At 39.8% G+C, this 13325-nt stretch overlaps 1 protein-coding gene across 4 annotated transcripts in view; it reads left to right on the forward strand.

The window, feature by feature from the left end:
• DUS2 (dihydrouridine synthase 2) overlaps positions 1-12388 on the forward strand; it is a 96922-nt gene extending 84534 nt beyond the window's left edge. For 3 of the 4 annotated variants that reach the window (XM_033941422.1, XM_033941425.1, XM_033941424.1), the window contains 4 exons: positions 312-458; positions 2444-2528; positions 5350-5423; positions 9673-12388. In XM_033941422.1, coding sequence (XP_033797313.1) covers positions 312-458; positions 2444-2528; positions 5350-5423; positions 9673-9910 — 544 coding nt within the window. In that variant the 3' untranslated portion in view covers positions 9911-12388. The remainder of the gene's footprint in view (positions 1-311; positions 459-2443; positions 2529-5349; positions 5424-9672) is intronic. The other variant, XM_033941423.1, reaches the window with a different exon arrangement.
• Positions 12389-13325: the final 937 nt, after the last annotated feature.

A 13325-nucleotide genomic window follows, 5' to 3' on the forward strand; every position in this document is an offset into this window, starting at 1 on the left:
CTCAGGTTTTTCTGGCCAATGACTGGAGCTAAGGAGCAAATAAAACTACGCTGATGGTTCAGTCTGTGATAGGACTGTGCGTAGGCTCCAATTCTGAGGCCTTTTCCTGAGTGAATTTTCTAGAAGATACTATGAACAAAAGTCTTTTTAGATGCACCCTTCTTTAAAAGTGGTATTATTATATATATTAGGTAGACCATAAATGATCTGCAGGTTATTGCTATATTTCTAGAAAGTGTTATGTAATTTTCTTTTTTTATTAAGAATTTAATAATTATCTTTTATCGTTAATGGATTTTTGTTGCTTGGAGCAGTGAAGCTTTTGAAATGAAAAGCTTCTATGAAGAAATAGCAACATTGCTGGAAACCAAGAAGGCATCATTAGGAGTCACAGAGAAGGAACTAGACGATCATGTAGAGGATCCAGATGTAATACAAAGCGCTGTTAGATTTATCAGGTAAACAAGAGAAACTAGTTATTTCCTATTCTTGGCATGTTGTTTATATCGCCACCATTTTCAGAAGTTGGAATTGTACTAATGAATATTCATTCCCTTGAACAAAACTTTGAAATATCTGTCATTTGCTATTCACTATCCTGGAAACAGTACTAGATACTGTCTGATGTGTCTGTTTTTTTGGACATACATTTGTACTGTGCTACTAGTATACATATTATAAGGGTGTGCGTTTGTGAGCTTGCATTTGATTCATTTGGGCACCTAAAAATTTAGAGTACATGCAGATCACTTGTATGCGTATATGCCTACAAATACATATACAATTGATTTGCATGCTTAAAAGGAATGATTAAGAAGGGGATCACAAACAGATCAGAGGAGGTTATCATGCTGCTGTACTGGGCCATGGTATGCACCCACCTGAATACTGCGTCCAGCATTGGTCGCCGTACATGAAGAAGGACATTGTACTACTCGAAAGGGTCCAGAGAAGAGCAACTAAAATGGTTAAAGGGCTGGAGGAGTTGCCGTACAGTGAGAGATTAGAGAAACTGGGCCTATTCTTCCTTGAAAAGAGAGGACATGATGAAAACATTCAAGATAATGAAGGGAATAGACTTAGTAGATAAAGACAGGTTGTTCACCCTCTCCAAGGTAGAGAGAACGAGAGGGCACTCTCTAAAGTTAAAAGGGGATAGATTCCGTACAAACGTAAGGAAGTTCTTCTTCACCCAGAGAGTGGTAAAAATCTGGAATGCTCTTCCAGAGCCTGTTATAGGGGAAAGCACCCTCCAGGGATTCAAGACAAGGTTAGACAAGTTCCTGCTGAACCGGAACGTACGCAGGTAAGGCTAGACTTAATCAGGGCACTGGTCTTTGACCTAAGGGCCACCACGTGAGCGGACTGCTGGGCACGATGGACCACTGGTCTGACCCAGCAGCGGCTATTCTTATGTTCTTAAATAGGTGAAATAAATATGTGACCTCACCTGCAGTATTGCTTATTGATTTGATTTAATTTATCACTTCTGGTATTAGTAATATTATTAGGGTAATTCACTGTATGAGCATATAAATAGGGGCACCCAATGATGGTGTGCGGCTAAAAACGTTAAGTTTCTGGCCTATGGCTTGTTTAAGCAATTGAGTGGGTCTTTGTACCCTGTCTTCTGAGCTTATCACCTCACACTGAGGACCCCTATGTTCAGTATTAATATTTTTAATATCATTTTTCAAAAGTATTGTGGCAAGTGCTTGCAAGTGCAGAAAGTTTTTGCCCCAGTCCTGTCCTTTTTCTAATTAGCATTATTTTGATTTCTTTGAAGTACCATTGTGCTTGTGTTGAAGGGTTTTTCTGTGATTGATTTTAAAAAAGCAAATAGAATGTTAGGTACTATCCGAAAAGAAATGGAGAATAAAACTGAGAATATCATTGTGTTTCTGCAAAAGTCACTGGTGTGATTGTACCTTGGAGTGCTGTGTACAGGTTTGGTAGCCCCATTTCAAAAAGAACACAGAAACTAGAAAAGGTTAAAAAAATGATAAAGGGGATAGAACATTTCCCATAGGAATTAAAATTAGGGCAACTGAGTGGGGATGTGACAGACGTTTATAAAATCACGAGTGGGGTAGAATGGCTAAATAGGAAATGGTTGTTTAACCTTTGTGACAAACGAACGTCTTTCCCAAGGTTTACCCCCAGGGCAGGCTACCTCTTTTTTTTTTTTTTTTTTTTTTTACCTGCTTCGCATACCACTACCCAAATAAACAGCCACCGGCTTCACAGGAGTCTCCTAATTCCTGAGCTAGCATAGAATTTGAGTGCTGTCCAAACATGAATTTTTTTGGGGAGGGCCAGGGTTAGTAGAGACCAGTCATAGCACAAAGATGTAGAATAAAGTCAGAGGTTATTCTGTTTCATAGCTTTCAGGCTCTTCTGCACATCTGAAGATAATTAATTTTGGCTGTCATTGTATCCACAGAAGGGAATATCAAGCAAACATCACACCAAAATCATGCCTGCACGAATGGTGCATTAAAAACCATCTACAGCCAACATATGAAACTGTAAGTTTTTCCCTTTCTCCTTTTCTATGAGCCAGATTGATCATGGTATATGTATTAGATACATGGGTGTTGGAAATGGAAAATTGATGCTGTAATTTGAAATGCAAATTATAATTTCCAAGTTATTGGATAAAATCAAATGGTTGCCAAAACTCATCAGGAACAAAGACCATAAATTGATCTGCCATCTTATGAATGAAAATAAGGTTTGGAGCAGTTCATAGCAGACCAGTAGAATATTATAAAACCAACAAAGGAAGTGGACAAAAAAATCTGGATGTTCAGCAGCAGTACCTTGATAATTGCTGTACCTATATTTCCAGATACTGCTACAAGTGCCTGGCTTTATCTTAGTAAAAGCATTATTCAACCACTATCTAGATACATTTTGGATTGCTTTTTTACTATCCTTATATTATTTGCTTATTTTTTAAATTCTCTAGCCCAGGGGTAGGGAACTCCGGTCCTCAAGAGCCATATTCCAGTCAGGTTTTCAGGATTTCCCCAATGAAAATGCATGAGATCTATGTGCATGCATTGCTTTCAATGCATATTCATTGGGGGAATCCTGAAACCCCGACTGGAATACGGCTCTCGAGGACCGGAGTTCCCTACCCCTGCTCTAGCCCATCCTCCCAGAAAAGCCCAGAATGGGTTACGAGTTTACATAGATAATAACAGTGAGTAGAAATTCAGGGAGTGATTACTAGTAGTGTTCGTGAAAGAAAGTTAGCGTAGAGACATCTAATAGTGACAGTAGAGTGAGAATAGAATTCTTGTAGTAGCAGGACAGTTTCCATACACAGAAGGACAGATCTGCATAGGTGTTTAAATTATTTACAGTAGTATGACATCTTTAACAATTACTTGCAAAACTAACATAGGTATTGGGATTAATTACAGGACAGTTTTGGCAATGTCTCATAATCCATAGGAAATGGTTCACGAGTTTGGATGTATAGAGAATCTGGATAAGCATTGGTTTAAGGATAGGAGTAGTCTTTTTGGACAGTTCTAGATAAAAAGATGGGTTTTTACCGCCTTCATGAAGTTACGTATTCCTACTGGTAGTAGGTGGGATTTCATTCCATAGTCTGGGCAAGAAGGGAGAGTAAACGCACTTGTGGGCATTTTCTAGTTGGAGGGTTTGTGCTGGCAGAGTAGAAAGTCTTCTTTTGGCTTGTGATCTCAGAGGCTGGTTAGGGGTATATGTTGATAGTTTTCTGCTTTGTTAGTAGCACTGAAAATTGCCATTATCCAGTTAACTTTGGTCTCACCCCCTGGACTCCAAATAATGAGGCTATCTATAAACGTATCCAGCAGTGCTCTCTGGATAGTGCTGCTGAGTATCTTTCTCAGTGATTTTTATCTGGATAACAAGCACTGCTACCCAGATAAATGCTATTTCCTGTTTTCCATTCCTATCAGATTTTGCAATTTATATATCATAATGTACTCTTAGGCTTCTGTGCGGATGTATGTCTTTCTCCTCCCTTTTTCTCCTTCCATCTTCAACCTTGTTCCTACTCCTCACTCCTCACAGACAGAAAGTGTGTCTGGGTCACTGTTGGAAATCCACCAAGGGAAGAAGCAATTTTCAACTGGCAAATATTGCTTACTATTTTATTAGGTAAATTCATTTGAAAACATCTATTCTATAGCATCATGTGAGCCAATGTTGCTAAGGTGGTATCTTACTCTTCAGGTAGTGGTGATGTAGCATTCTGATTCTGAAAGGCATTTCCCCTGCTTCACAAGACAAAACCAGAAGGAACCCATTTTAAAAGAGAAATGTTAGGAATATGGTGGACTTGCTTTAAATGTAGTGTGATGTTTTTGTTGCTGTGATAACACTGGTGAAATACAAACACCAAGAAAAAGAATAGTGACAATTACTGACTTTATTTCTGAATTGTGCATTTTTGTTATTGTTCTACAGATGTTTTTATGAATAATTGAAAATTACAGATGATTTTGATTTTCATTTTTGTTATATGACTGAAGTAATATATATATTGCTGTTTTGAATATTTTACAGTATTTGATTTATATTGCAGTAAAAATAAGTTTGAACTGATTTGTGCTCATCTCTTACTAAATGTTTCTCATTAGAACTCCAAAGAAAGAACCAGAAATGTAAAAAAAGTGTTCTTTTAGGCGCAGTCTTTCCCAAATAACTCTGTACTGAAGGGGGTTAAAACTCATCACCGGGGTCCAGTTGTTCTCCTTCTTTCCTCAGCATGCAAAAGTCCTGGGTTTCAGGCTTTCTTCTACCTAGTTAAAAAGCAAGGAGGAAGAATCATCCAAAAAAGGAGGAATGAGCTTGCTCAATGTTGAGTAATGTTCATACTCTGTTTGGAGATCTGGTGGACATAGTGTATCAATGGCATACAGTTTGAGAGCATGCACATTAATTATATGTTGTAGTCGATATATTTTAGTGTAAGCGGATCTTTTAGCAAGTTAAAATGATCTTAAAGAGCTCCTTTTACGAAGCCACTTTAGCAGCTTTAGCACGCGCAACTTTTAATCACGCGCTAACCCCTGCGCTAGCCGAAAAACTACCGCCTGCTCAAGAGGAGGTGGTAGCGGCTAGCACGTCCAGCAGTTTAGCGCGTGCTATTATGTGCGTTAAACCGCTAACGCGGCTTCGTAAAAGGAGCCCAAAGTTTTATCAAGTGCATGCTAAAAAAAAAAATCACAATTAGTAGCACCTATGACTCTGAATCTGCAGAACCCCCTGCTCTCTGACATTTTTAATTTTACTAAACAAAATCATTATTCCCTCCAGTTCATAACCTTAATTTTCTTTATACCTCAGGTTCACAGGCCACGAGATAGATTATTCTGTTCCACAGTAACAGTAGCTAATCAAAAATACAGATCAAGTATATGGTAGGTACAATTTAGGGATAATGATATGTAGACAATGGGCAAAAAGGGGTGAAGTTTGGATTTTTGTTTTTGCTTGTAAGTTGCTTCAGGTTGGTTCAAGAGACGTATAAATACAATCTTATATTGTAATTGTGCTTATGAATTACTTTTGTTTGCATAATTTAAAACAAATTGGCCAACAGTAGGAAGTATTTTGTTTATCTTGGAATGAAAATATATATATATATATATATTTTTTTTTTCCAATTCTTTATTCATTTTTACATCTTACATCAAGTGTTCAATATTACATCAATTAAATCATACACATCACTTGAAATTCTTTTCTATTATCATCTTAAATACATAAATTAAGCCCCTCCCTCACCCTCCCTTTCCACAAATATTGTAAATCAAGCATATCATACATGTATTATATTCAAAATATTGATTAAACCAATAATATAACCATATATCCCCCCTTTCCCATTATTATAATTATACTTTTGGTGTAAAAAGGTGTCTAATCATTACAATATGTTATCAATGGCCCCCAAATCTTTTTAAAATTATTATAATTCCCTTTTGTATGGCAATTGTTCTTTCCATTTTGTATATATGGCACAATGAATTCCACCAGAAGGTGTAATTAAGTCTGGTGTAATTTTTCCAATTTCTGGTGATATGTTGAATGGCAACTCCTGACTTTTTATTCTCTTAGACGTCCCAAATAGAATTGTATCATATGATAGAGCTACATGGTTTTTCTAATAAACAATTCATTTGAGATCAAATTGATTTCCAAAAGGCCATGATACAGGGACAAAAATATATTAAATGATCTAGAGTCCCTGCTTCCAGATTACAGTGCCAGCATCTATTAGACTTAGAGTTATCCAACTTTTGTAATCTAACTGGGGTCCAAAATGCTCTATGTAACAGAAAGAACCAAGTTTATCTCATAGATGCAGACACTGTACATCTCATTCTCCAAGACCAAATTCATGGCCATTGAGATGCAGAAATTTGATGCTTAATCTCAATGCTCCAAATGTCTCTAAGACCAGTCTTTGGTTTTTTATTCATAAATCCAGATATCAATTTATACCACTGTGTGGCCTGGTGTCCCAAGAAATCCGCCTGAAAGCATAAGAATTCCAGACTACGCTGATTGCTAAGATAGGAATGAAAATATATTTTTATTATTAAATCTGTGTGAAAAGTACCTGCTTTCTGTCTCTCTGAGAAAAGGCAGTAATGCTTGATTATGGTCATTCAAAACATCCAAACTGTTAGCATGATTTGATATTTTACTTCCAAGAGAAGCTGTTTAACAAGTGGTTCACAATCACATTCATAGTGCTGTAATGAAAAGAATTATGGCCTGCAGAAAGCAGAAGTCTGTATTAAATCTGGGTGGAGGAGGGTCAGGCTGCGAACCAGGGAAGCCCAGCTCAAATCCCACTGCCACCCCTTTGTGGTCTTGGGTAAGTCATTTGACCCTCCATTGCCTCAGGTACAAACTTAGATCATATACCTTCTAGGGAAAGGTAAATACCTAGTGTTACTCAATGTGAGCTATAATTTGAAAAAGGTGTGAGCTAAATTCAAACCTACTGGTTTGTATTATGCTCCCTTACAGCATTGTATTCATAATTCCCACAATGTCAACTTTCTACTACAAAATATTATGGAATCTGTTTACTGTTTTGCAATGGAAATAGATACCTGTCTCTGAAAATTTCCATGTCTATGTTTACGTTTGCCCCTGTGCACGCACAAAAACATAGTAACATAGTAGATGACGGCAGATAAAGACCCAAATGGTCCTTCCCGCTTCGTTGGAGACATAAAGAAGCCCCTACGTTTGGTGAATCCCCCTGCTTTTGGGAATCCGTTCAGCATCCCACTCTTTTCCTATGCATCAGGATATTTGGGATATTGTGCTTGCGCAATGGAAGGTGCCGGAAATGTCTTTGTTTTGCGCGGTCCATAGCTTGCCTGTATCCTGTTTTGAATGTGGTGTTCTCAGCCATTGCGCTGCGGCATATGGTGCCTGTTAAGAGCAGCTCAACTTTGCAGGACTCTGAGGATAGGCAGATAGAGTCTGTTCTTAAGCAGAGTTTCAATGTAGCTGCCTTGGTGGTCCAGGCGGCAGTGTGTGGCGGGCTGGTGGCTCGAGCTTGTTTTAGGTGGTCTGAGTGTGCTCTGTACCAGGAGTCTGATGACTAGTCCTTGGTGGATCAAAAGCTAGCTAAGAATGAGATGGGGGTTTCTTACCTCTCGGATGCCATGTATGATCTCCTGCGAGCTTCTGCCAAGTCCATGGCTCTTGGGGTGGCCACTTGCCGTATCCTGTGGCTTCGGGGTTGGTCAGCGGATGCGGCATCAAAGGCTAAGCGTACTAAATTTCCCTTTCGCGGTCTTTCTTATTTGGCAAGGATCTGGATAGGTTGGTTCAGACCTTTGCTGACTCTAAGGTGCCCTGTCTTCCTGAGGATCGAGCTTGCCGTCCTTTGCAGGGGGGCTGTTGCTCGGGGGCGTTTGTGTGATTTTCGACGTTACCGCCCTGGTCAGGGGGGATGCCTCTTTTCCTTCTGCTAGGCCTTCCAGGAACTGTTTCTTTCAGCGCATGCAGTCCTTTCGTGGGGCCCATCATAGGGGGGGGGAGCGTGATTCCTCCAGCGGCTTCCCCCTCCCCCACTCATCCAGCCCATTGACTCCTTGTGGGCTCTTTCCCTGATGCCAGTGGGCCCTCAGGTGCAGGAGTTTTACCAGGGGTGGGTCCAAATTAGTGGGTCCTGTAGATGATTTGGGACAGCTATGCTGTGGAGTTCTCGCCCTTTGCCAGATTGTTTCCTCACTTCCCTTGTCAGGCTGCTTGGAAGAAGCAGGCTTTTCATCAGACCCTACAGCAGTTGCTCAACCTCAAGGCGATAGTTCCAGTGCCTCCCCAGGAGTGTTGCACTGGCAGGTATTCCATTTACTTTGTGGTGCCCAAGAAAGAGGGGTCTTTTCAGCCCATTTTAGATCTGAAGGGAGTCAACAGGGCACTCCGGGTCCCGTCTTTTTGTATGGAGACTCTGAGGTCAGTCATTCTGGTCATTCAGCCGGGAGAATTTCTGACATCTCTCGATCTGACAGAGGCCTATCTTCATGTTCCAATTCAGGCCTCTCATCAGCGGTTCCTTTGCTTTGCAATCTTGGGACAACATTATCAGTTTTGTGCACTTCCTTATGGTCTGGCCACAGCTCCACAGACGTTCACTAAGATTATGATGGTTGTGGCGGCGGCTTTGCGCAAGGAGGGCATTTTGGTTCGTCCCTATCTGGATGACTGACTGATCTGATCAAAGTCTTTTTTAGGAGACCTCCCATGTTACGGCTCGGGTTGTGGAGTTTCTGCAGTTGCTGGGATGGGTGGTCAACCTGTCCAAAAGCCGGTTGACTCCGTCTCAACACCTGGAATTCCTCGGGGTTCTCTTCGACACTAGATTGGGGAAGGCGTTCCTCCCAGAGGCCCAAGTGGAGACCTGTTTCTCAAAGTTAGGCATTAATAAACCTTTGAAAATTAGTGTCCACTCTGACTCTTCTCTTCAGTGCCAGTATTCTATAAATGACATTGGATATGCTAATTCACTTAGCTAAATGTCATGTAGGCCTATATTCTTTCTGATTATGTATTTAAAACTGGTCTTAGGATATATTTTAAGATAGTTGAAAACTGGTTTGAAACTGGATTCTAAACTCAGGGGTCCTTTTACTAAGGCGCACTAGTGTGTCTTAGTGCGTGCTAAATGCTAACGCGTGCTAACGTGTCCATTATATCCTATGGACGCGTTGCCATGTGTTAGCATTTAGCGCGCGCTAAGATGCACTAGCACACCTTAGTAAAAGGACCCCTCAGTGTGTAAGAAAGTTAAAAAGGGAACTATACCTTAATGTAATAATGAAGTATTAGACAACTGAACACTGCCTCTTTAGCCTGTCTGAATAAAAACAGTTTTTTTTCTGTTTGAAGAAAGATTTGTAATATTTAAAATATTACAGGGAAAGAAAGAGAACCCAGTTAAGAAAATCATTCCTTTTTATTTATTTATTTTATTTATTTAAAATATTTATATCCCGCAAATCCAACAATGCTAAGCGGTAAGATGATATTTATTGAGTATGTTGCTGTTTTAAGAGATATTATTTTTTCTTCAACAATGTAATTAGATTTTCATGAATTTATCCTTTCTTATTCGTAAACTAAATCTTTTTTCTTCAGGGACAAATCAAAGAAGTTGGCGGAACAGGCTGCGGCCATCGTCTGCCTGAGAGCCCTGGATATTCCAGAGGGCAAGTTGAGCGAGGAAGGAAATACTCTAGTGCACAAACGCAAACGGGAGGATAAGGAGATCTTGAACAATACAGAAAATGGCGATTGCCTGCCTGCAGAGGCTTCTCACAAAAAACTTCATTTTAGCCAAGATGTTTCAGACACCGACGCTTTCCTGGCATCTTGATATTGAATATTAAAATCAAGGATTTCTGTGGTAAATACAGCAGCATCTCTTTTCTGAACCTAGTGGGGAAATCCAGCTTGCCTCTGCTGGAGGCATTAAGGGGGAAATTCTATAAGAGGCACCTAACTTAGCTAGTAAATTAGCTTCAATTATGAGCGTTAAGCTCATAAATGAAAAAATAAAAATTAATTGAGTTATAGGTGCCTATCTGAAGGACTTAATGCCACCAGGTGTGATTCTCTAAAGGACTTGGGCACCTATAATATAGGCCTTTAAAACCCTGGCATACATTACAAGTTTTAAGGTGCCTATTACAGAAGCGCAACTAAGTGTGATTGACAAGAGAGAGGCACCTAGATTACAGTCGCCTATCTTTTTAGGCACCATTTACAGAATTTCCCCCTAAAAGCTCCATTACATATGAGCATACCTGAGAAAAGGCCAGCCTCATTTGTTACCTGCACAGGTGCTTCAGTCGACAGCAGCAGGAGACCATGTACCTGATATGCCTAAAGCAACTGTTAGGACAGATTCTGTAGAGTCCTGTGAATGTTTTATTTTTATTCCTAGATTATTTTACTATATTCTTTGTTTGCATGCATGTCATACTGAATTTTCCCAGCCAGCTGGTAGCAAGGGTTTTGTACACATGAACTTTTTTTCTCTTCTACAGCTTCAGAGTATCAGAATACATACTTAGTTAAAGTCAAGCAAGGTCTTGCCTGACCCATTACACCAGAAAGTGGCTTCAGTTTCTGCTTGTGTTTTCCAATACAGCAGTAATGCCACCTGCTTGCATCAATATTGAATTCTGCTGTGTGTGAGAGGACTAATCTTACTTCAGTCAGGCAGAAGAAACGCTGAGACAGTGTTTTGCTAAAATTAGGCTGCTAAAAAAAGAAGTACATGGGAAAAATAATTTAACTTGGGACTAAGAAAAAGACTTTTCTCAAGCCCTTCATTTTTTCAGCTGCTGTTCAGGTGCATCCAAAGAAGCCTTTAGCTGTTGGTCAAGGGTAATTCAGGTTTCCCTGTGGTTTATATTGGGTTATTTTTGTTCTGTTTTAAAGGGATCATCATAGAAAATGGCCCGGCCAGTTCTCCTAATTTGCATGAATTTTTTTCTGTAAAGGAAAGAATTTATTGTAACCACAGAATTGGTAGTAACTTGTTATTCTTTTCTTTAAATAAATGCCTGCTTTTAAATGTAAACAGTTCTAGCACAGGAGTTTATCATTGCAGGGATCAGAGATTTTCTTTATGTATCATTCAGGTTTAACACAGTTCTTGCCTACTTTATAACTGCAGCCCCTCTTTGTGTTGTTTTCTGAATATTTGAAAAAATCTGAAAATGTCATCCTCTGTTTTGGATTTTTTTTTTTTTTTTTTTTAAATGACGTGACCTTATCTGATAGCTCCAATTCACTGCAAAGAAAGTGCTTTACTCTTAGAATATTATCTATTGTGCTTAAATATTCTTAAACTGAATCTTTTGGATCAACTGAAGGAAGCAAAGACACTGATGATCTCAAGAGGACAAAGCCAGTGAGATTGAAATCCAGGCAGCTTTTGTAGAAAAAGAAAATAACTCTGAGACAATTGAGTCAGCCCATATTCCCAACCACAGAGTAAGACTTTCAGTGTAGTAGAGTGCTAAAAGGGTCAGTTTAGAGCCAGCTTCATAAGTTGATTTAGCTGGTATTCATGTAACTAGCAAGTTTTGAAAAGGAAAGCATGCGTATACTTTCTCCTCTAAAATTGCCACTTACACATGTATCCAGTCTGCCTGCACAAGTATATTTTTATGCCTCTTTCTACTGAGATTTACGCATATATTTTGCATCTTGCAAACTGTGGAGGTGTCTGGAAAATGACAGCTGAAACACTGGTAATATTTTGGTGGTCACTGATCATTTTATCCGGTATGCCGAAGCCCACCCTACTAAATCAACGCCTGAACATCAATTTAGTAAAGTTTGTATTGCCATTTTCAAAGTAATATCCTAAAGCACACCAACCAGTTTCTATTTCAGACCTTTTCTTATGTTTATTTTATTTTCAAACCCCTGCCACTCTGCCACCGCAACCCATGAGTGCAGCAAAATATACCAAAATTAAGGTAAGCTCTTTGGGATAGATCCCTGTAGTTCAGGAGCCTTCTGTAGTACACTGTGGCTGGTTATATGCACCTGAGGCAGGTCAGAAGGACACTATCAAATGAAAGGAGAGTAAATAGGACATATAGAAATTCACTAGTATATTCAGGGTTCTGGGACACTGATCCCCTAAGCTAAATGCATGGAGGTAGCCTGCTGCTTAGAGAAATTCTTTGCCAGCTCCCAAAAAACTATTAACCAGAGAAAGACAAATTGTTTCTCCCTACTCCCTTCCCCTTCTGACTCCAATTGCCTTCTGTGCTCTCTCTGTACTCTGTTTATCAAGCTAAAAAAAAAAACCAAACCTCTGACTCTTTCAAAAGAACCAGTAGTATCTCTCTGCCCCTGGCAGTGGGAAGAGTCCACACAGTGTGCATGATAGCTTCACTGTGGCCATGACAGAGGCCTGCCTACTGAATCTACACTTAGATTAAGAGAACACAGAGACATATTTAGGAAACACAGGAATTCCCCTCTTTGAAAGATACAGTGAACATGGGGATCCCCCCTCCTCACAGAGGTAATGTCAAGAACATATGCAAACATCCTCTTATAAAATGCCAACTACTATAAAGGTATACTTTCACTGTGTGTGTGTGTGCACATGAGCAGAATTTTGGAAGAAGTATAGGTGATGTGAGCAATACCCATGTCCAATTGATATCTAGTTGGTAGTGGTCAGCATTTGTTTTTTTTAATCCTGACCATTACCAACTAGGTTAGCCCCTGATATTTGGTGCCAGACCATATGTGGACCCCAGTACTGAATATCTGGGGCTAAATATTCCATTATCAGCCTTATGAGTCTCCTCGGATCCCCCTCCATCCTTCCAGACCTGCGAACATAAGTACCTCTTCTCCCTGCTTCCCTTTCCTCGTTTCAAACCCTAATAGGTCTAATAGAGGTGTTGGGGGCAAGAGCAAACCCCTTCACTTCTGCCCCTAACAGAAGCATTTGGAAAATGTAATCTTCTTAGTAAGTGGTGGTAGTTAGTCTATGGGTCATCTGTCCATCACTTGCATATAGACCATTTGATGGCATAGAGACATTGCCAACACATCTCACTGTTTTACCATGCATTCTGGTCAGTTCATCCTTCCAAGATCTGCCTCCTGTTGACATTTAACTCTCTGTGATAGAAGGCCCCCCTATTAAATTGCTTGGCCAGCCTTTCTCTGGCCATGCCCATCCAAAGAAGAGCTTAGACTGGATGAGGGTGTCAGCAACTCTGAAATTATGTTTTCTCTCTATGGCGGTC

Source organism: Geotrypetes seraphini, chromosome 4 (genome assembly GCF_902459505.1).
Source record: "Geotrypetes seraphini chromosome 4, aGeoSer1.1, whole genome shotgun sequence".
Classification (NCBI taxonomy): Eukaryota; Metazoa; Chordata; class Amphibia; order Gymnophiona; family Dermophiidae; genus Geotrypetes; species Geotrypetes seraphini.